The sequence below is a fragment of the Palaemon carinicauda genome, chromosome 22, assembly GCF_036898095.1.
Source record: "Palaemon carinicauda isolate YSFRI2023 chromosome 22, ASM3689809v2, whole genome shotgun sequence".
Taxonomy (NCBI): domain Eukaryota; kingdom Metazoa; phylum Arthropoda; class Malacostraca; order Decapoda; family Palaemonidae; genus Palaemon; species Palaemon carinicauda.
The window spans coordinates 100535496-100555559 of NC_090746.1; the positions used below are offsets into that span (position 1 = coordinate 100535496).

The 20064-nt window shown below is 41.3% G+C and overlaps 2 protein-coding genes across 4 annotated transcripts in view; one reads left to right on the forward strand and one right to left on the reverse strand.

Annotated features, from left to right (window-relative positions):
- Positions 1–16571, forward strand: part of LOC137616651 (organic cation transporter protein-like) — a 60585-nt gene extending 44014 nt beyond the window's left edge. The window contains exons 9-12 of one of the 3 annotated variants that reach the window (XM_068346576.1): positions 1752–2011; positions 2709–2893; positions 5437–5585; positions 16063–16560. In XM_068346576.1, coding sequence (XP_068202677.1) covers positions 1752–2011; positions 2709–2893; positions 5437–5585; positions 16063–16135 — 667 coding nt within the window. In that variant the 3' untranslated portion in view covers positions 16136–16560. Of the gene's footprint in view, positions 1–1751; positions 2012–2708; positions 2894–5436; positions 5586–16062 lie in introns of all 3 variants that reach the window. The other 2 variants (XM_068346574.1, XM_068346575.1) reach the window with 2 other exon arrangements.
- Positions 16572–18709: 2138 nt separating this feature from the next.
- Positions 18710–20064, reverse strand: part of eIF2A (eukaryotic translation initiation factor 2A) — a 36307-nt gene continuing 34952 nt past the window's right edge. The window contains exon 13 of the mRNA XM_068346577.1: positions 18710–19139. Within this exon, the coding sequence (XP_068202678.1) occupies positions 19014–19139 (126 nt within the window). The 3' untranslated portion in view covers positions 18710–19013. The remainder of the gene's footprint in view (positions 19140–20064) is intronic.

Here is a 20064-nt window from a genome sequence, read left to right on the forward strand (position 1 = left end):
TTATTATTATTATTATTATTATTATTATTACTATTATCATAAATTGCTAAGCTGCTACCCTAGTTGGAAAAGCAGGATGTTATAAGCACGAGAGCTCCAAGAGGGAAGATAGCAACCAAAAAACGTTTGGTAAACACTGATTTAAGGTATACTGAATAAATGAAGACTTATTTGAGAACTTAATTTTTTTTTCAAAGGGGGGTAAAAAGTTGCATATTTTTACTCTATATGGGTGACAAATGATATCAAGAATTGTTGTGCAATAATGCCCAAAGCACTTTAAGCTATTTCCATAGTATTAGGATTTTTAAAGATTGAATAAATTAATACAGAAAGATCTAATGTTTTTAACTCATTTTATTGCTATAAAATGCCATGACACTTTAAAACAAATTCATATACCATTATTCTTTTATTTGTAGAATTTTGTTCAACTTCGGCCTCTAGGTACACCCAATTTCTGGTCCTATTCCATAAATTCTAATTCATTTAATCATTTTAGATCTTTCAATATAAGTTAAAAAGGTATATGTTTTCATAACTAGCTCATTGATCATCAGCTTAAATTTGGTTTTACAAAGAAGATTGAAATTGAGTTGCTAGTTTGCTCGGTTGACACATATTGCGACGACTGTTTGGTACCCTTGACAGTGAGGCATTTGTTGACCGAATGCCCCACTTATAGTAGTGAAAGAAATAGATATCTGTTTGAGGCTCGACATGATGTGTCTTACCATACTAGCGGTATTTTCAACCTTACTTCACAAGAAGGTTTTCTGAAAGCTATTTAACTTTTTAAAAAAACTTCTTTGCTTTTATGGTTTTAATCGAATACTCTTTTATTCTTTATTTATGATAGATTATATCAGCGTCATTGACCTTAGACGTCAGGATGCCAGAAAACCTCAAATCAATCAGATAACAAATGCAGCCTGGGGTCATGAATTCAGATTTTTCATATGTGTATACTCAACAGATTCAAGGCTCATAATAAGATTGAGTCTATACCACTAGTCCTGGCAGATGAGGTCTATTCTTGGTTTAAAGTTAATTTTTCCCTCTAGCCTTGTTCACATTAAATTTTCCTCTGGCATAACATGTACAGCTGATTTAATGTTTTCCGTCTTAGTATTTGAGTCACAAAATATTACACTAAACAAACTTTAGCAATAATTCATAATGTTCTAAAATATAAGGTTTTATACTTCAGTAGATTACATTAAACAAGGAGTGGCCCAAATGTTAGCAATAATTCATGATATTCTAAAAAATAAGGTTTTGTACTTAAACTAGATTACATTAAACAAGGAGGGGTCCAAATGTTAGCAATAATTCATAATGTTCTAGAAAATAAGGTTTTGTACTTACACTATATCACATTAAGCAAAGAGTGGCTCAAACGTTAGCAATAATTCATTATGTTCTAAAAAATAAGGTTTTATACTTCAGTAGATTACATTAAACAGGGAGTGGCCCAAATGTTAGCAATAATTCATAATGTTCTAAAAAATAAGGTTTTGTACTTACACTAGATTACATTAAACAAGGAGTGGCTCAAATGTTAGCAATGATTCATAATGCTCTTGAAAATTAGGTTTTGTACTTCACCTACAGTACGCAGTATATCTAGTCATACTAGATTTTACTGTATTAAACAAGAGTTACCCAAATGTTTAGAGAAATTTAACTATACAGGCTACAAATAATTGTATAATAAGATTGTTAATTGCAAATATTTTCCTCTCCAACAGTACACCGAGGATTAGTGTCATCACTTCCATATTGTGTTGGAGTTTATTCACCGTGAGTCTGGTGTTTGACGGCCTCAATTTGAGCGGAGACATTTACAGTGCTGACCCCTTCTTGTACATCATCCTTGGCGGTCTGGTGGAAATCCCAGGCTATACTTTATCGGTTCCTGTTATCCAGCGTTTTGGCAGGAGAATACCGACGGCAGTCAACTACTTCTTCTGTGGAGTCCTTATCTTGGTTGCCATTGTTATTCCACCAAGTGAGTAGTATGCACATTCTGACTGTAGTCTATAATAAGCAGTAGTACAAATTTAACCTGATGGGGATTTTCATATCAAGAGAGATTTTGATGATAATGACTTGATCTCTGTGATTTTTCTCTCGGTTTATCATTGCTATAATTTTGGCAAGGGAATTCTTACCTTCATTAATTTATAAAAATTTTCATCTGGCCTGGGGAAGAGAAAGTTGTAAAACAAATTTCAGTTCAAACAGTTGCAGCCTGAAAATCAGGTTTAAGACTTTTTTATATTTCAAAGTTATGAGCAATTATTTTAAAATTAAATCCTTAAATGCAAGAATGACTTATGTACTAGATAAGGAAAAGCAGATAACATGTAACTAGTTAATGTTAAAAAATTTTAGTATTTGCCTATTTTCCAATCCTTAGAATTTACTAAATATTTCTTACAATATATCTAAATAACTTTATTTCTAAAGGTTTTTTCATACACAAAATTGCTTTACACTATACTGTATATAACTTCTCTTGCCCCCATTTTTGTCTTTTTCAGTTTGCATACTAAGAGGCTTTCAGTTCTTTTGTTACATTTAAATTTTGGATAACTGATGTGATCAATTTACTGTCCTCCTAAACTTTGCATGTAGCCTAGATATTTGTAGAATCATATCTTTTAACTTTCTCCATCATTGCATTTTACCATCATTTACCTCAGATATTACATGGCTGGTAATGACGTTAGTCCTCCTGGGAAAGCTCTTCATCACCACTGCCTATCAGATCATCTACGTCTATTCAACAGAACTATTCCCAACAGAAGTTCGATCCGAGGGAATGGGACTGGCTTGTGTTTGTCAACAAGCTGGAAGTCTTATTTCCCCATATATAACTTCTTATATAGTAAGTACCCCATTGAAACCTAGTTGCTTCATGGCAGGCTTTGAGTTACTTTTGGCATATTACTACTACTATTACTTCTTGACATGCAAGCTTGCCTACGCTTCTAGTAGCGTGTCCACAATCATATGTTGTGGAGAGAGCAACAAGGAACCTATTATTATTATTGTTATTACTAGCTAACCTACAACCCTACTTTGAAAAGCAGGATGCTATAAGCTCAAGGGTTCCAACTGGGAAAATATATCTTTTGTATTCTCAGTCCATTTTACAGCTTTCTGAACCACTTCACTCCCTTCATATTTCTTGTTTTTCCTCTGTTTTGAAGAGATTTCAATTCCATTCTTCTCTAAACTCCTATGCCCTTATGATCGGGTTTTTATCATCCCTTTCTGTATGAATTTCCACTCTTTTTCCTTGTCTTCTCTGCCAGAATTTGTAGGATATCATCATCTCTTCAATTGCCATTTGTACATCTTGGATTCGACACCATGTTTCTTTATCTCTAAATTCATTCTCCAATGAGAAGTTGAATAATTTTATGTTGTCTCATGTGGTCCCTTCTTTCAATATTTTCCATTGTCAACCTTTTGATCTAGCATTTGTTGACATTTGATTTTCATCTTACACACAATTTTCTGATTTCCGTGTTTTTATTCTTTTTAGTCCACTTTATTAAATTAAACTAATCTTGTTATCATTACAAATAACAGGAATTTGCCTAAAAATGAAAATTATTTAACAACTTTAAAAAAAAGATTAATTAGTTTAAAGGGTTTTTGTGATTTTGAGGATTTTTCTACAGAATTCATGGAAAAATTAGGCCCAATGCTGTGCCTTAACAAATAATCACAAGTGTTTAATCGTAAAGTATCAAATACAGTAATGCTTTCTTAAGCTCTGAGTGGTTAAGCCATTAACCCAATAAGTTGTACTTTGTGATGAAATAAATACTTTTTGAAGTCTCAAATAATGCCTTAATTTTTTACTTTTACTTTGAATATTGCTGTGAAGTAAACATTGGTCAAAATGATTTCATTTTCCTTGTGGCTTTTATTCTTAATACTGTATTTTGTGTAATTCATTCAGTACATGACGTCAATGACCTTAGATGTCAGGATACCAGAAAACTTCAATTGTTCCGTAACTGGAATATAAACCAACGCTATTTATAGGGGATTACTTTCGGTGAAGCTGAAAGGACGAGCCATTGGAATTTAGCTATTGTTAACTACCCATCCCGCTAGTTAGCGGGGGTTAGGGGTTGTAGCTAGCTACCCCTCTCACTCCACACCTGTGACTGTGCTTCACTTTGCTTTTGGCTCAGATGGAGAACGGTTGTTGCCGTTCTTTCTCCTCACCTATATTTTGCACTGCCTCAGGATACAAGCTTTCCAATGGCAGCTAAAGTCCAACTGGAATCAGGGCCTCGATTCCCCAGACATTCTAATCCCTATGGGACCAGAGGAACAGACGGACCTCGAGTGGTGTGTGACAGACGAGAATCTGCTGAAGTGTCGATCTTCTCGTCCTTTCCCTGGACTTGATGCTGTTTTCCGACGCATCAAAAGAAGGGGGGGGGGCCCCATGTGTTGCACCCCCTACCTCAGGCCTTTGGTCAGAGTTCGAAAAGTACCTTCACATAAATCTCCTAGAAATGAAAGCTGTCTACCTGACCCTTAAAAAGTTCCATCAGTTTCTGGCTGGTAACAGTGGTGGTGATGAGCGACAACACCACAGTAGTGGCTTACATCAACAAGCAAGGAATTACTTACTTTTTTGCAGCCCCTATCCCTTCTGGCAGTAGAGATACTGAGATTGACAGACGTCCACTCGGTCTCACTATCAGCTGGCTTCATTCCCGGCAAAAGGAATGTGCTTGCCGACAACTTGATCACAGCAACTCAGATAGTGGGTTCCGAATGGTATTTGGATCATCTAGTAGCCAACAAAGTCCTGACTTTGTGGGGTTCTCTTATTGTGGATCTGTTTGCAAAGTCCCTGAACTTTAGGCTCCCGTTATAGTGCTCCCCAGTCTCGGACCCCAAGGCTCTCTGGTAAGATGCATTCCGACAACGGTGGGACAACATCAACGTTTACGCCTTTCCCCCCGTTCTGTCTGATGAGATGAGTACTCAACAAGACCAGAACATTGGTCAATCTCTCAATGACCCTCATAGCTCCGCTGTGGCATCACACAGAATGGTTCCCAGACATTCTGCAGCTCCTGTCGGAGCTTCCGAGAGAACTTCCTCCACAACACGATCTTACCCGCCAACCCTGTCCTCCTTCGAAGTCCTACCTCCAAGCAAAGTGGAGCACAGTCACAGGTGTGTGAGCGAAGAGGGGTAGCTAGCTACCCCCCCCCCCCCCTGGGATGGGTACTTAACCCTCGCTAAATTCTAATGGCTCGTCCTTTCAGCTTCGCCAAAAGTAATACCCCTATAAATAGCTACAGGTTTGTATCATTAGGAAAAATACAAATTACTTCCAAATTTGTCATATGAATCAATCCATCATTCATTTCATTTCGATCTACTTCTCAGGGTCCTCTTAGTCCATGGGTTCCATCAGTGCTTTTTGGTGGAGCCTCCCTCATCTCTGGGATGACGACACTAAAACTGAGTGAAACTCTTAATGTATCTCTGCCAGAAACAGTTGCTGATTTGGAAAATATCAGCAGAAGGAAAGATAAGTAAGTTTTATTTTCATATTCTTCAAAATTAATATATAGTTGGTTATTTATTAATTACTGTATAAGATTCTATGTTTAATGATATTAAATGACATTATAGTGTCAATTATTTAATGCTTCATTAAATAATAGTATATGATGTTATAGTGTGAAGCCTGTTAGCCTAAATTATAAAGCAAAATTAAGAATATATGGTTACTTTTTAACAGATTGTATCTATAGGATATTATTTTAATGACGATCTTACCCACTGTTCATGTGCTTATTCATTCGAAGTGAAAAGATTTAGCCATAACATAGAAGTAAAACCTTCTCTCCCTGTAGCTGCCCCAGCAAGAAGACAAATTCTTGCGATATTGCTCGAGTCAGCATGACTCTCCTCGGGCACCTCAAAGGTAAACGTTTCAATACTTTAAAGTTGTATGGTTTGCCACAGTATGAGTACAGGGTGCTTCGAGTGTAGGGATATATCCAGGGCTTTGGTACCTTGCTATTGTTGGACGGTGCTTGAAAAAGCCTTTACAATGGCTATGACCCAACACGGTACTACTACTAGCACTACTACTTTAACAATCTTTCTGGTTCCTAACTGCTCAGTCCACAAAAGTAGATTTGTGAGCATTCTGTCAATTAATAGATATGTGCAAAGCTTTTAAGCTTATACTCAGTACAGTACTGAGCTTTTTCATGTAACCATAAATCAAGGAGGCCTTATTAAACTGTTGTGTGATTACTGTAATTTATAATTTTTTTTGTAATTCAATTTGGTAAACACTGCCGTAGAGAGAAGGGAGTCAAATCGTTTACACCTGTTGAAGTTGACAGGTAGCTGTTGTCTAGGTAGGGTGTTTGCCACGGGCCTCTGTGATTGTGAATTGGTGGCACTGGTCCTGTTCTGCTATTTTCCTCATTGGTTGTTGAGTTGTAACTCGAAGGTCGTCCATTATTCCATCTGAGGGAACCACTGGCGAAGTAGACGTATCATGGTTGAAGAAGATAACCTTAGTGGCTAAGCTACAGAAAATATCAGACTTCGCCAGTTTTATTCCTTTTTATTGGGATGGTGATGCTCTATCTCTTTATCTGGAGATGGGTGATGAAAACCAAGAAAGTGCAGCCAAAATTCAGGAAAAACTGAAAGTAGCATTTATTGATATTCTTTGCTTTTGGAAAACTGGTTCAAGTGAAGTGGACAGGAGAACCAGTTGATGTGTATGCTAATGCAATTAGGAGGCTGGCTGGTTTAGCTAAGTTTAATAAGGTTGGTTTAGAAAATGGGGTGAAACTTACAATTGTTAATAGTTTCCCAGATAGTATTGGTGTTGCTTTATAACAAGTGCCAAATGTAATAACAATGGCAATGAGTGAATTGATTAATTATGCTAGGGTTATGTCATCTAAACAGGAAGGTGGTGTGGTAGCTGTAACTGTCAGAAAGAGTGGATGAGGAGGAGGTGGTGGGAAACCTGAGAGTAAGGCTAGGCCTTTCCAGTTTAAGGGTCAGTGTTTTCGATTTGGTGGCCCTTGTATGATAAAAGACTGTAAAGAGATACAGGTGAGGTGTTTTGGGTGTAATAAAATTGATCATATGGCCTGTTATCAAGAAAAGGTTGTGGAGAACAAATATCATCTAGGTTAATGTGGGTAAGGGTTAGGTTTGGTAGGGAATGTTGGGCTTTTGTCAGTGCGTATGGGCCAGGTTGTGAGAAAAGTGAAGAGCGGAATGAGTTCTGAAATTAATTAACTAGGTGTGTAGAAGGACTGGGTAGAAGGAATTATGTAGTTGTCATGGGTGACTTAAATGCTGGAGAGGTAGAAGGTGTCATTGGGAAGTATGGCCTACCAGGTGAAAATGTTATTTTCATTAGTAAAATAAATTTTTGAATATACTTACCCGATAATCATGTAGCTGTCAACTCCGTTGCCCGACAGAAATCTAAGGAGGGATACGCCAGCTATCACAATACTAGAAGGGGGTGTACTAACCAGCGCCACCTGTGGCCAGGTACTCAAGTACTTCTTGTTGACACCTCCTCAATTATTCCTCGGTCCCACTGGTTCTCTATGGGGAGGAAGGGAGGGTCAATTAAATCATGATTATCGGGTAAGTATATTCAAAAATTTATTTTACTAATGAAAATAACATTTTTCAATATTAAACTTACCCGATAATCATGTAGCTGATTCACACCCAGGGGGGTGGGTGAAAACCAGTGTACAAGATTAAAGGATAGCCAAGTATCCCCAAATTTCATATAACAGTTATCTCCAATAACAAATGAAATAATAAGTACCTGGTAAGGAAGTCGAATTGAACCGTTACTCTGCCTCTTTTTTAAGTTCGTCTTCCTTACTGAGCGCAGCGTTCCTCTTGGAGGCTGAATCAACCCAAGGTGCTAAAGTATATAGGATTGCAACCCCTACTAAAGGACCTCTACACAACCTTTAACCTAGGCGCTTCTCAAGAATGAATTGACCACCCGCCAAATCAAAAGGATGCGGAAGTCTTCTTAGCCTACCGTAACAACCATAAAAACAACAATAAAAGAATTCAAGAGAAAAGTTAAAAAGGTTATGGGATTAAGGGAATGTAGTGGCTGAGCCCTCACCTACTACTGCACTCGCTGCTACGAATGGTCCCAGGGTGTAGCAGTTCTCGTAAAGAAACTGGACATCTTTCAGATAAAATGATGCAAACACTGACTTGCTCCTCCAATAGGTTGCATCCATTACACTCTGCAGAGAACGGTTTTTATTAAAGGCCATCGAAGTAGCTACGGCTCTTACTTCGTGGGTCCTTACCTTCAGCAATGCAAGGTCTTCCTCCTTTAAGTGAGAATGTGCTTCTCTGATCAGAAGCCTTATATAATACGAAAGCCCATTCTTGGACATGGGTCTCGAGGGTTTCCTGATGGCACACCATAAGGCTTCTGACTGTCCTCGGAGAGGTTTAGACCTCTTGAGATAATATTTGAGAGCTCTGACAGGGCAAAGAACTCTCTCAAGTTCGTTACCTACCATGTTGGAAAGGCTAGGTATCTCGAACGATCTAGGCCAAGGACGTGAAGGAAGTTCGTTCTTTGCTAGGAATCCAAGCTGGAAAGAACATGTAGCAGACTCGGTCGTGAAACCAATGTTCTTGCTGAAGGCATGAACCTCACTGACTCTCTTAGCTGTTGCCAGGCAAACGAGAAAAAGGGTCTTGAGGGTAAGGTCCTTGAATGAAGCTGACTGGAGAGGTTCGAACCTAGATGTCATAAGGAACCTTAAGACTACGTCTAGATTCCAGCCTGGAGTGGAAAGACGACGATCTTTAGACGTCTCAAAAGACTTAAGAATGTCTTGAAGGTCCTTGTTGGAAGACAGGTCCAAACCTCTATGGCGGAGAACTGAGGCCAACATACTCCTATATCCCTTAATCGTAGGAGCTGAAAGGGATCTCTCATTCCTAAGATGAAGCAGGAAGTCAGCTATTTGGGTCACAGAGGTATTGGTAGAGGATATCGAATTGGCTCTACACCAGCTTCGGAAGACCTCCCACTTAGACTGGTAGACCCTACGAGTGGAAACCCTTCTTGCTCTGGCAATAGCCCTGGCTGCCTCCTTCGAAAAGCCTCGAGCTCTAGCGAATCTTTCGACAGTCTGAAGGCAGTCAGTTGAAGAGCGTGGAGGTTTGGATGTAACCTGTCTACGTGAGGTTGACGTAGAAGGTCCACTCTTAGAGGTAGAGTCCTGGGGAAGTCTACTAGCCATTGTAGTACCTCTGTGAACCATTCTCTTGCAGGCCAAAGGGGAGCAACCAGCGTCAGCCGTGTCCCTTCGTGCGAGACGAATTTCTGCAGAACCTTGTTGATTATCTTGAACGGAGGGAATGCGTACAGGTCGAGATGGGACCAGTTCAGTAGAAAGGCATCCACATGAACTGCTGCAGGGTCTGGAACAGGAGAACAAAACAGAGGAAGTCTCTTGGTCATGGAGGTGGCAAACAGATCTATGGTAGGTTGACCCCACAAGGTCCAAAGTCTGTTGCACACACTCTTGTGGAGGGTCCATTCCGTGGGAATGACCTGATTCCTTCTGCTCAGACGATCTGCTGACACGTTCATATTGCCCTGGATGAACCTCGTGACTAGAGAGAGGTTTAGACTTCTTGACCAAATGAGGAGGTCCCTTGCGATCTCGTAAAGGCTCCTCGAATGGGTCCCTCCTTGCTTGGAGATGTAAGCCAAGGCTGTGGTGTTGTCCGAGTTCACCTCCATCACTTTGCCTAGCAGGAGGGACTTGAAGTTCAACAGGGCTAGATGAACTGCCAGCAGTTCCTTGCAGTTGATGTGGAGAGATCGTTGTTCCTCGTTCCACATTCCGGAGCATTCCTTTCCGTCCAAGGTTGCACCCCAGCCCGAGTCCGATGCATCTGAGAAGAGATGAAGATTGGGGGTCTGAATGGCCAAGGATAGACCCTCTCTGAGAAGGAGGTTGTGCTTCCACCACAGGAGAGTGGTCTTCATCTCTTGGTTGATAGGGATAGAGATTGCTTCTAGAGTCGAACTCTTGTCCCAATGAGCTGCTAGGTGGAATTGAAGAGGGCGGAGGTGGAGTCTGCCCAGCTCGACAAACAGGGCTAGGGACGAGAGAGTCCCTGTGAGACTCATCCACTGTCTCACTGAGCAACTGCTCCTCTTCAGCATGCTCATGATGCACTCTAGGGCTTGGCTTATCCTGGGGGCCGATGGAAAAGCCCGAAAACTCTGACTCTGAATCTCCATTCCCAGATACACGATGGATTGTGAGGGAATGAGTTGAGATTTTTCCAAATTGACTAATAGACCCAGGTCTCTGATAAGGTCTAAAGTCCAATGAAGATTCTCCAGACAACGACGACTCGAGGAGGCTCTCAACAGCCAGTCGTCTAGGTAGAGGGAGGCTCTGATGTTTGACAAGTGAAGGAATTTGGCTACATTCCTCATCAGAAGGGTAAAGACCATAGGAGCTGTGCTTAGGCCAAAACACAGGGCTTGGAATTGGTAGACGACCTTTCCGAAAACGAATCTTAGGAAAGGTTGGGAGTCTGGATGAATCGGAACGTGAAAATAAGCATCTTTCAAGTCCAATGAGACCATCCAGTCCTCCTGTCTGACCGCTGCCAAGACCGACTTGGTCGTCTCCATCGTGAACGTCAGCTTGGTGACATACTCGTTGAGAGGGCTGACGTCCAGCACAGGTCTCCAACCTCCTGTCTTCTTGGCCACAAGAAAGAGACGGTTGTAGAAGCCCGGGGATTGATGGTCCCGGACTATAACCACAGCCTTCTTCTGCACAAGAAGCGACACCTCCTGGTGCAAAGCTAGTCTCTTGTCCTCCTCTTTGTAGTTGGGAGAGAGGTTGATGGGCAAAGTGGTCAGAGGTGGTTGAAGGTAGAATGGAATCCTGTAACCGAACCTCAGCCAACTGACAGACTGTGCGTCTGCACCTCTCATCTCCCAAGCTCGCCAGAAGGTCTTGAGTCTGGCTCCTACTGTCGTCTGGAGAAGCGGAGAGTCAGTGTTTTCCTTTGGATGGCTTGGATCCTTTCCTGGACTTGCCTCTGTAAGAGTCTGGACGGGAGCTTCCTCGGCTGGGGGCTCTACCACGAAAGGGCGGTATGAATCTAGTCGCAGGGGTATCAGCCACTGGGGAGCGGTAAGTCTTAGGGACTGAGGTGGAAGCCTTAGACTTACGAGCCGAAGAAGCTACAAGATCGTGCGTGTCCTTCTGTATCAAGGCAGCAGACAAATCTTTAATGAGCTCTTCGGGAAAAATAAACTTCGAAAGAGGAGCAAACAGAAGTTGTGACCGTTGGCAAGGGGTAATGCTGGCGGAAAGGAAAGAACACAGCTGTTCTCTTTTCTTCAACACCCCTGATACAAACAAGGACGCTAGCTCGCCCGATCCATCTCTGATGGCCTTATCCATACAGGACATTAACAGCATGGCAGAATCTTTGTCCGTATGAGAGGTTTTCTTGCTGAGGGCCCCCAGGCACCAGTCGAGAAAATTAAACATTTCAAAAGCTCTAAACACCCCTTTAAGCAAGTGATCCAGGTCTGAGAAGGTCCAACACACTTTTGAGCGTCTCATAGCAGATCTTCGAGGCGAGTCTACCAGACTTGAGAAGTCAGCCTGGGCAGAGGCAGGTACTCCCAAGCCTGGTGCTTCCCCTGTGGCATACCAAACGCTCGCTTTCGAAGTGAGCTTCGTTGGAGGGAACATGAAGGAAGTCTTGCCAAGAAGTTGCTTAGACTGCAGCCACTCCCCTAAGATCCTAAAAGCCCTCTTGGAGGATCTAGCTAGGACAAGCTTGGTATAGGAAGACTGAGCTTGTTGCACTCCCAGCGAAAACTCAGATGGTGGAGAGCGGGGAATAGCTGAGACAAAATGGTCTGGATAAACCTCCCTGAGAAGAGCCAAGACCTTGCGAAAATCAAGAGACTGTGGAGAGAGCTTGGATTCGTCCACGTCCGAAGAGGGATCAAGGTGTGCCTCCTCATCATCCGAAACCTCAACCCCAGAATGAGGCGACGGGATCGGATACGAATGCTGAACCGCAGAGTCAGAACGAGCAGGAACAACAACAGAGGTGGAAGGAGGAGGTGCAGCAAGTTCCTGTTCCTGTTCCTGTGGTATGAGTGGAGCGTGAAGAGACCGAGGCTGTGCAGAACAAGGTAAAGTTCCCGCAAGCAGAGATGTCTGAGGAGCAGGATCAGGGTGCACGGGTAGAGCTCGGTGCAGCAGCTGAGGAGACTGACTCACAGGTGGAAGAGGTTGTTGTACCTCCACCGAGAGTTGCACCGCCGGTGGAGCAGCCAGGGGAGGAGGAGGAAGAGTGGAGTAATCCTCCTGATCCCAAACCGAAGGTTGCCTTAAAGAAGGCTGATGCTGAACAACACTGGGAACAGTGAACACAGAAAGTGGTTCAACATCGTACGCCTGGCAGATGGAGCTGCGACTGGGTGCAGCGAGTGCAGGCGGGTGCAGCACAGGCAGAACGGGTGCAGGAGGTTGGTGCACCACCGGTGCAGGCGGGTGCAGCATAGGCTGAACGGGTGCAGGAGGTTGGTGCACCACCGGTGCAGGCGGGTGCAGCACAGGCTGAACGGGTGCAGGAGGTTGGTGCACCACCGGTGCAGGCGGGTGCAGCACAGGCTGAACGGGTGCAGGAGGTTGGTGCACCACAGGTGCAGGAGGAGCAACACTCTCAGCACGACACTCACGCATCAGGTCCGAAAGCTGAGCTTGCATGGACTGAAGCATAGACCACTTGGGATCAGCAGAGACAGTAGCAGACTGAGGTAAAGCCATAACAGTGGTTGCACCACCGGTGCAGCTCTGTTGTACCTTACTCCTCTTGGGCGGAGTACAGTCGCTAGATGACTGAGGCGAGTCAGAGCTGAGCCAACGACTGCAACCTGGCTGAGCACTCGAGGGCTGGACTCTGCGTTTAAGAGGTCTAGAGACCTGAGACCAACGTTTCTTCCCCGAGAGAAGATCAGCGGACGAGCGGAAGACGGGCTCAATCGTCTGCAAGTGGGAGTGACGGTCTGTGGAAGACACGCCCGCAACCACTGAGGATAATTCTGTGCGCCTAACAAGGCCTGCCGAACCCTTATGCCCTTCGACATTGCTTCTCCCCTGGGCTTGGGAGCTTGCAAGAGGTCCCGGACTGGGAGAACGACTGGCTCGCACAGAAAAATCCCCACGCACCACACTGGCACTAACACTAGTACAAGGCACTGCACCGACACTAGCACTCGTCACAGCACTGGCACTAACTTCACCCACTGCACTCTTGGCCTTCAACTCTTTCACTTCGGCCATCAGAGACTTATGGTCACTTACCACTGACTCTACCTTATCGCCTAAAGCCTGAATAGCGCGTAAAACCACTGACATATCAGGCGGAGGGCACACAGTAGGATCGGGGGTAGCCACTACAGGGGTAGGATCAGGAAGGGGATCATGAGATGAGGAAAATAAAGAAGAGTGAGAAGAACTCCTCCTAGCTCTAATTCTCTCTAACTTAGAAGAATACTTTAAAAGTCGGACAAAATCCAATTCCGAAAGTCCGGCGCATTCCTCACATCGATTTTCTAACTGACAGGGTCTGTCCCTACAGTCAGAACAAGCGGTGTGAGGATCTACCGAGGCCTTCGGAATACGTCTATTGCAAGACCTACAACGTCTATGGGAGGGGGCTTGCGAAATGTCAGACATTTTGTTTTCAAGAGAAGTCAAAGGGAGATCCAAAAAACAAGCAAAAATTCATTAACCGTTAAACTGAATTAAATAAAAGCTATCTAGCTAATATCAGAAGGTTTCTAGTAATGCGACAGCCGTAAATCAAAGAGAATACATCACCAAATAAGCGAGAATAAACTCGAAGACCATAAGCGTATCCCAGAACGTCTAGCCGGAGGCACGACAGAGGAATAATTGAGGAGGTGTCAACAAGAAGTACTTGAGTACCTGGCCACAGGTGGCGCTGGTTAGTACACCCCCTTCTAGTATTGTGATAGCTGGCGTATCCCTCCTTAGATTTCTGTCGGGCAACGGAGTTGACAGCTACATGATTATCGGGTAAGTTTAATATTGAAAAATGAGTGGTGAGAGACTAGTAGATATGTGTTGAGCAAGAGATGGTGATAAGTTCTAGCTTTTTCAAAAAGAAAGATAAAAACAAGTAAACAGGGGTAAGAGTGGCAAATGGAAGAGTGGTAGAAAGGGTGTTAATGGATTATGTGTTGATAACTAAAAGAATGTTTGGAAGATTGAAAAACGTGCACGTGTTTAGGGGTATGGCTAACGGTATGTCTGATCATTTTTTGGTGGAAAGAAAATTAGTTGTAGCAAAAGAGGGGGGGAATAGAGTAGATGGATGTAAAAGGGAGCTAGTGAAGGTTGAAGAGCTAATATAAGGATAAAACAGAGAATGCAATCTTAAAAGTACAGGGTGGTTTTAGAAGAGGTAGGGGTTGTATGAATCAGATTTTTACAGTTACGCAGATATGCAAGAAATATTTAGCAAAAGGTAAGGAGGTGTATGTTGCGTTTATGGATCTGGAGAAAGCGTATGATAGAGTTGATAGGGAAGCAATGTGGAATGTGATGAGGTTATATGGAGTTGGTGGAAGGTTGTTGCAAGCAGTGAAAAGTTTCCACAAAGGTAGTTAAGCATGTGTTAGGATAGGAAATGAAGTGAGCGATTGGTTTCTGGTGAGAGTGGGGCTGAGACAGGGATGTGTGATGTCGCCGTGGTTGTTTAACTTGTATGTTGATGGAGTGGTGAGAGAGGTGAATGCTCAAGTGCTTGGATGAGGTTTGAAACTGGTAGACGAGAATGACCATGAATGGGAGGTAAATCAGTTGTTTGCGGATGACACTGCACTGGTTGCAGACGCGAAAGAGAAGTTTGGCCAATTAGCGACAGAATTTGGAAGGGTGTGTGAGAGAAGGAAGTTGAGAGTTAATGTGGGTAAGAGTAAGGTTATGAGATGTACGAGAAGGGAGGGTGGTGCAAGGTTGAATGTCATGTTGAATGGAGAGTTACTTGAGGAGGTGGATCAGTTTAAGTACTTGGGGTCTGTTGTTGCTGCAAATGGTGGAGTGGAAGTAGATGTACGTCAGAGTGAATGAAGGATGCTAAGTGTTGGGGGCAGTTAAGGGAGTAGTAAAAAATAGAAGGTTGGGTATGAATGTAAAGAGAGTTCTTTATGAGAAAGTGATTGTACCAACTGTGATATATGGATCGGAGTTGTGGGGAATGAAAGTGACGGAGAGACAGAAATTGAATGTGTTCGAGATGAAATGTCTAAGGAGTATGGCTGGTGTATCTCGAGCAGATAGGGTTGGAACGAAGTAGTGAGGGTGAGAAAGGGTGTAAGAAATTAGTTAGCAGCTAGAGTGGATATGAATGTGTTGAGGTGGTTTGGCCATGTTGAGAGAATGGAAAAATGTCTGTCTGCTAAAGAAGGTGATGAATGCAAGAGTTGATGGGAGAAGTACAAGGGGAAGGCCAAGGTTTCGGTGGATGGATGGAGTGAAGGAAGCTCTGGGTGATAGAAGGATAGATGTGAGAGAGGCAAGAGAGCGTGCTAGAAATATGAATGAATGGCGAGCGATTGTGATGCAGTTCTGGTAGGCTCTGCTGCTTCCTCCGGTGCCTTGGAAGACCGCTGAGGTAGGAGCAGTAGGAGATTCAGCGTTATGAAGCTTCATGTGGTGGATAACAGGGGTGTGTGGGCTGTGGCACCCCTAGCAGTACCAGCCGAACTCAGTTGAGTCCCTTGTCAGGCTGGGAGGAAGAGAGGAGAGGTCCCCTTTTGTTTCATTTGTTTGATGTCGGCTACCCCCCAAATTTAAATTTGGGGGAAGTGCCTTGGTATATGTATACATGTATAATCAACATTTTCTAAGTTTTCAACTATTTCCTTTTTATTTTCAGGCATGATGAGGTACCAAGTGACAGACAATGTCAGATTGAATTAAAAAGTGACTGCGACTTTTCTAATACATAAGAAGGTATTAGTCTTAGTGTAAGGTCGTGTGACTACTTGCCTGTCGTATGTAAAGACAATACTGTATAACATGAAAATTTCTTTTAGTGAAATTCTAGTATTGTGCAAGATAACAATGAACTGGGACAGTAAACCATTGCTGTGTTGGTTTTAAAATATTGAATATCGACTGTTTCACTGGAAGACAAAATATGAAATCAAGTACAAATAACTAACGTATGTTCAGTGCATTTCTTCATTCTATGAATCTATGAAGCTCATTCTTTATCAAGCTATAAGTGATTACCTGAAATCAAGACAATTTTAGTTCTTAAAATTTCAGGTATGTAATTCATTACTATTTTTTATTAATGTTGTTTACTTTAATTAATGCTGTGCATCTGATTTTAATTTTAGCTCTTTTCTGAAGCATTATAGTAATGTAAATGTTTTTTAATAACTTTCTAGAGTAGGTTGGTAGTTTCTATTTATGTATATTTATGAGTAAAAAGTGGAATTTTAATCAAATCTCTTAATTTTGTAGCCACCTGACGTTCACATTGCTTCTCTCTGTAAACTCAGTTTTATCGCATTTATCCCAAAAACTGTAATAGTTATCATCTCCTCCTACGCCTATTGACGCAAAGGGCCTCGGTTAGATTTCACCAGTCGTCTCTATCTTGGGCATTTAAATCAATACCTCTCCATTCATCATCTACTCCATGCTTCATAGCCCTCAACCATCTTGGGAATGTCTTGAAGTAGGAGAGGGACGAGGGAATCTGTAAATCGTCCTGACCAGCACAAGCTCCTGAACCCCATGCCGAAAAACCCCTCCCAAAGTAGGGTTTGACAAGTCTGGTAAGCACTGCTCCTCTCACAAAACCATGTAAAGGAATCGGTTGAAGTCCCATGAGAGACAAAGAGATATATCGTCCTGTGCTCCAGTGACCTCTTCTTCCTTCTCTTCAGGGCAGAAAGACTGGACTAGTAGCACTGGAAAGGAACCGGTAACAGGTATACTGTACAAGTGCCCTGTAGAAAACACAAATGGCATGATCTTATGCAGATGAACATGAAGGAAAACAGCATGAGGAAACCTTGGCGCTTGTGAAGGGAAGATCTTGTAGCCCATTCCCGCGATGAAAACAATCATGGGTTCCTCTTCCTTGTAGTGACTGAAGAACAGGGGAGGCGAGAGGTGTCCGATTGCATAGATCCAACATTTCAGTAGAAAACTGGTTTCTTTATCCAATGAGCCATTCGGTATTATTTTGGACAAATATTCAGAAATTAAGAGGTAGTATCCCACTTTTTTTTGTGGGTTAAGGGTCCCTAATCATCCTAAGACCAAAAAGGAAATAGCATTCATAGTTTGGTCACAGTAGTTCACAAAGAATTAGACTGAAATATACTGCAAGACTTAAAGGTGAAGGTACATGTATTTAGTAGTGCAGCTACTTCCCTTAAATTTTGTATAAACCTTTTTTTTGGAAAGAGTTTTAACAGCAGCTCAAGGGTGTACCAAGTTGGTGGTTGGTTTTCACTAAGCAAGTACATCAAGGGGGGGGGGGGGGTTATCAAGAGGATAGGGATAATTTCAACTTCAAAACTGAAAAGACAAAGACACTGTCACATCAGTTTCAAATTACTGCTGGAAGGTTCCTTTCTTTACTAGGGCATGTACAGTATTTATTGAAGGTAAATAAAAAAGGGGAAAAAAAAAAATTACAGGTATATGTAAATTAAACCAGGCTTCTGGAGAAGAAGCAATACGAATGTCCTGTACTTTCCCCCAGGAAAGTACAGGTACTACAAATGATGTCATCACAGGTACTACAAAAGATGTCATCACAAGTTAATGTTTACCACCTGGCAGCAATATTCAGGTACTGAAAAGTTAATAAAATCTTTTACCCTTTTAAAAAACTTGCATTTTTCAATTGTCTTAGCAAAGATGTGCTTTTCTTATAAGAAAAGACGAGGCACCTGCTCTGCAGAGGCCATCCCATGGGAAGCTTGGCATATTGCCCCCCCCCCCCCCCCCCCCCCCCCCCCGAACCAAATTATAGGCTGCTGGATGAGAGTAAACAGTTCACTCAAAACTACCACTAGTTTGGCACTACCTAATTAGCTCTTGCCATCTAAATTTAACGTAGTTCAAAATCAATTATTCTTTAAAGTAATATATCACACTGTATAAATTTAATCTCACTTGTATTAACATAGTTAACTTAACCTTTTTTAACATTATAAACTCCCTTTTTCAAGGTAATTAAAGTAAATCTCAATTAAATTCGCTTACGGGCTGCCAACTCTAGAGCCCGTGTCTTGCATAAGGCAAGGCACTCTATCCATACCATACAATTTTGAGAACATAAAGCAAATTGATGTCGAAGAAGGTTCACAAGTCGTGAGGCTTTCAAGTGTTTATAGTTCTATATCTCTCCACCTTTTATCAACTTGTGCTCTTTAACCATAAAATTATTTGCACTAGCATAAATATTACCTGGAAAGTATTAAATATTTTTTATCTGAAAACTAACATTTTTTCTTTATTGCACTATATCTAGGTTGGATATATAAAAATTTAAATATAGTAAGGAAGTATTTAATAACAAAACAAAATAGGTTACTTTTGTAAAATCCAAGTGACAAAAAGGGGCAAACAAACTAGCTTTCAAAAGATATATGGTAATTTACCATAACTTTCACTCTCTTCCATACACTTTTAACACACACCAGACATATGTACATATATAAAATATGTCGATGCCAACCATAAATAAATTTCCAACTTTTAAATATTTAGCTAAAAAAAAATTGCAATCTACTTTGGTACTTTCGTAAAGTACAATAAATGATTGAACAATGAGCCAATAATCAGGCATGAATTCTATCAAACTGTCAACTCCTCCAGGTCTTTCAAGAGCTGCTCCTCAGTTGCCATTTTCTCCATCTGCGCTTTTTCTAAAGTTTTTCCACCAGCCAGTTCATCTTTTAACTTGGCAATTGAGTGAAGTTTCTGCAATTAAAAACATTTTCCTCTTAGTAATCATAATCAATCATAACCTAAAATAAATAAAAAACTAACAACTCCAGTAACATACATTTGCATATTTGAGATAAACTTCAAAATGGCTGAAACACATGTATTTTGAGAAAGTATATTTTATACTCTCAGGATATATATCATAATTTTATCAAACTATCTTGCATAAATAGAAAGGCCACTTAAAATTCTTCCTGTCAAAAACCAACAAATGGCTGGCTCCACAGCAATAAATTGAGAATTATTTATTACTGAGAGTAACTATAATACATAAATAATAGTAAGTCAGTTCATTTACAAACATATTCATACAAATAGCAGGTACAGTAGCTTTAAGATACATAAACAGTAAAGTATTATCAGACTATTTTCTCTCTCCAACCTTATTACTACAAAATTGTTTTATCAGTTATTTACCCAATTTTAAAAGTAAGACTCCCCCTTTCAGACTTTTGTAATTTAAAAATTGTTCATCTGTATTTTTAAAGTTAATTGTATTTATGGACTTGAACACCGAGGCACAGTGCTAGGGCTTGGGAGGTCATTCAGCCTCTGGGGAGGGGAGATACTTTGCGGTTGCAGTGAATAAATGTGATCTTCGCCAGCTTAAATGGGGATAATGAAAAGTTAATTTCAGAAGATAATCAACCATTTGAGAATCATTGGACATATAAGTCTCTCTATCTCTACTCCTCCAGAGCCATTGAACATATTCTATGTACAGTTATTACCATCTTTTTCACTTTTATTATATATACATATGAAAATCTCACTTATATATATATGTATACTGTATATATATAGATATATATATATCGCATCAATGGAAAAAAAAATCTACTCAAATATATAATGTAAAAATGTGTAAGGTTTTATCGATAATAGTTTTTATGCCAAG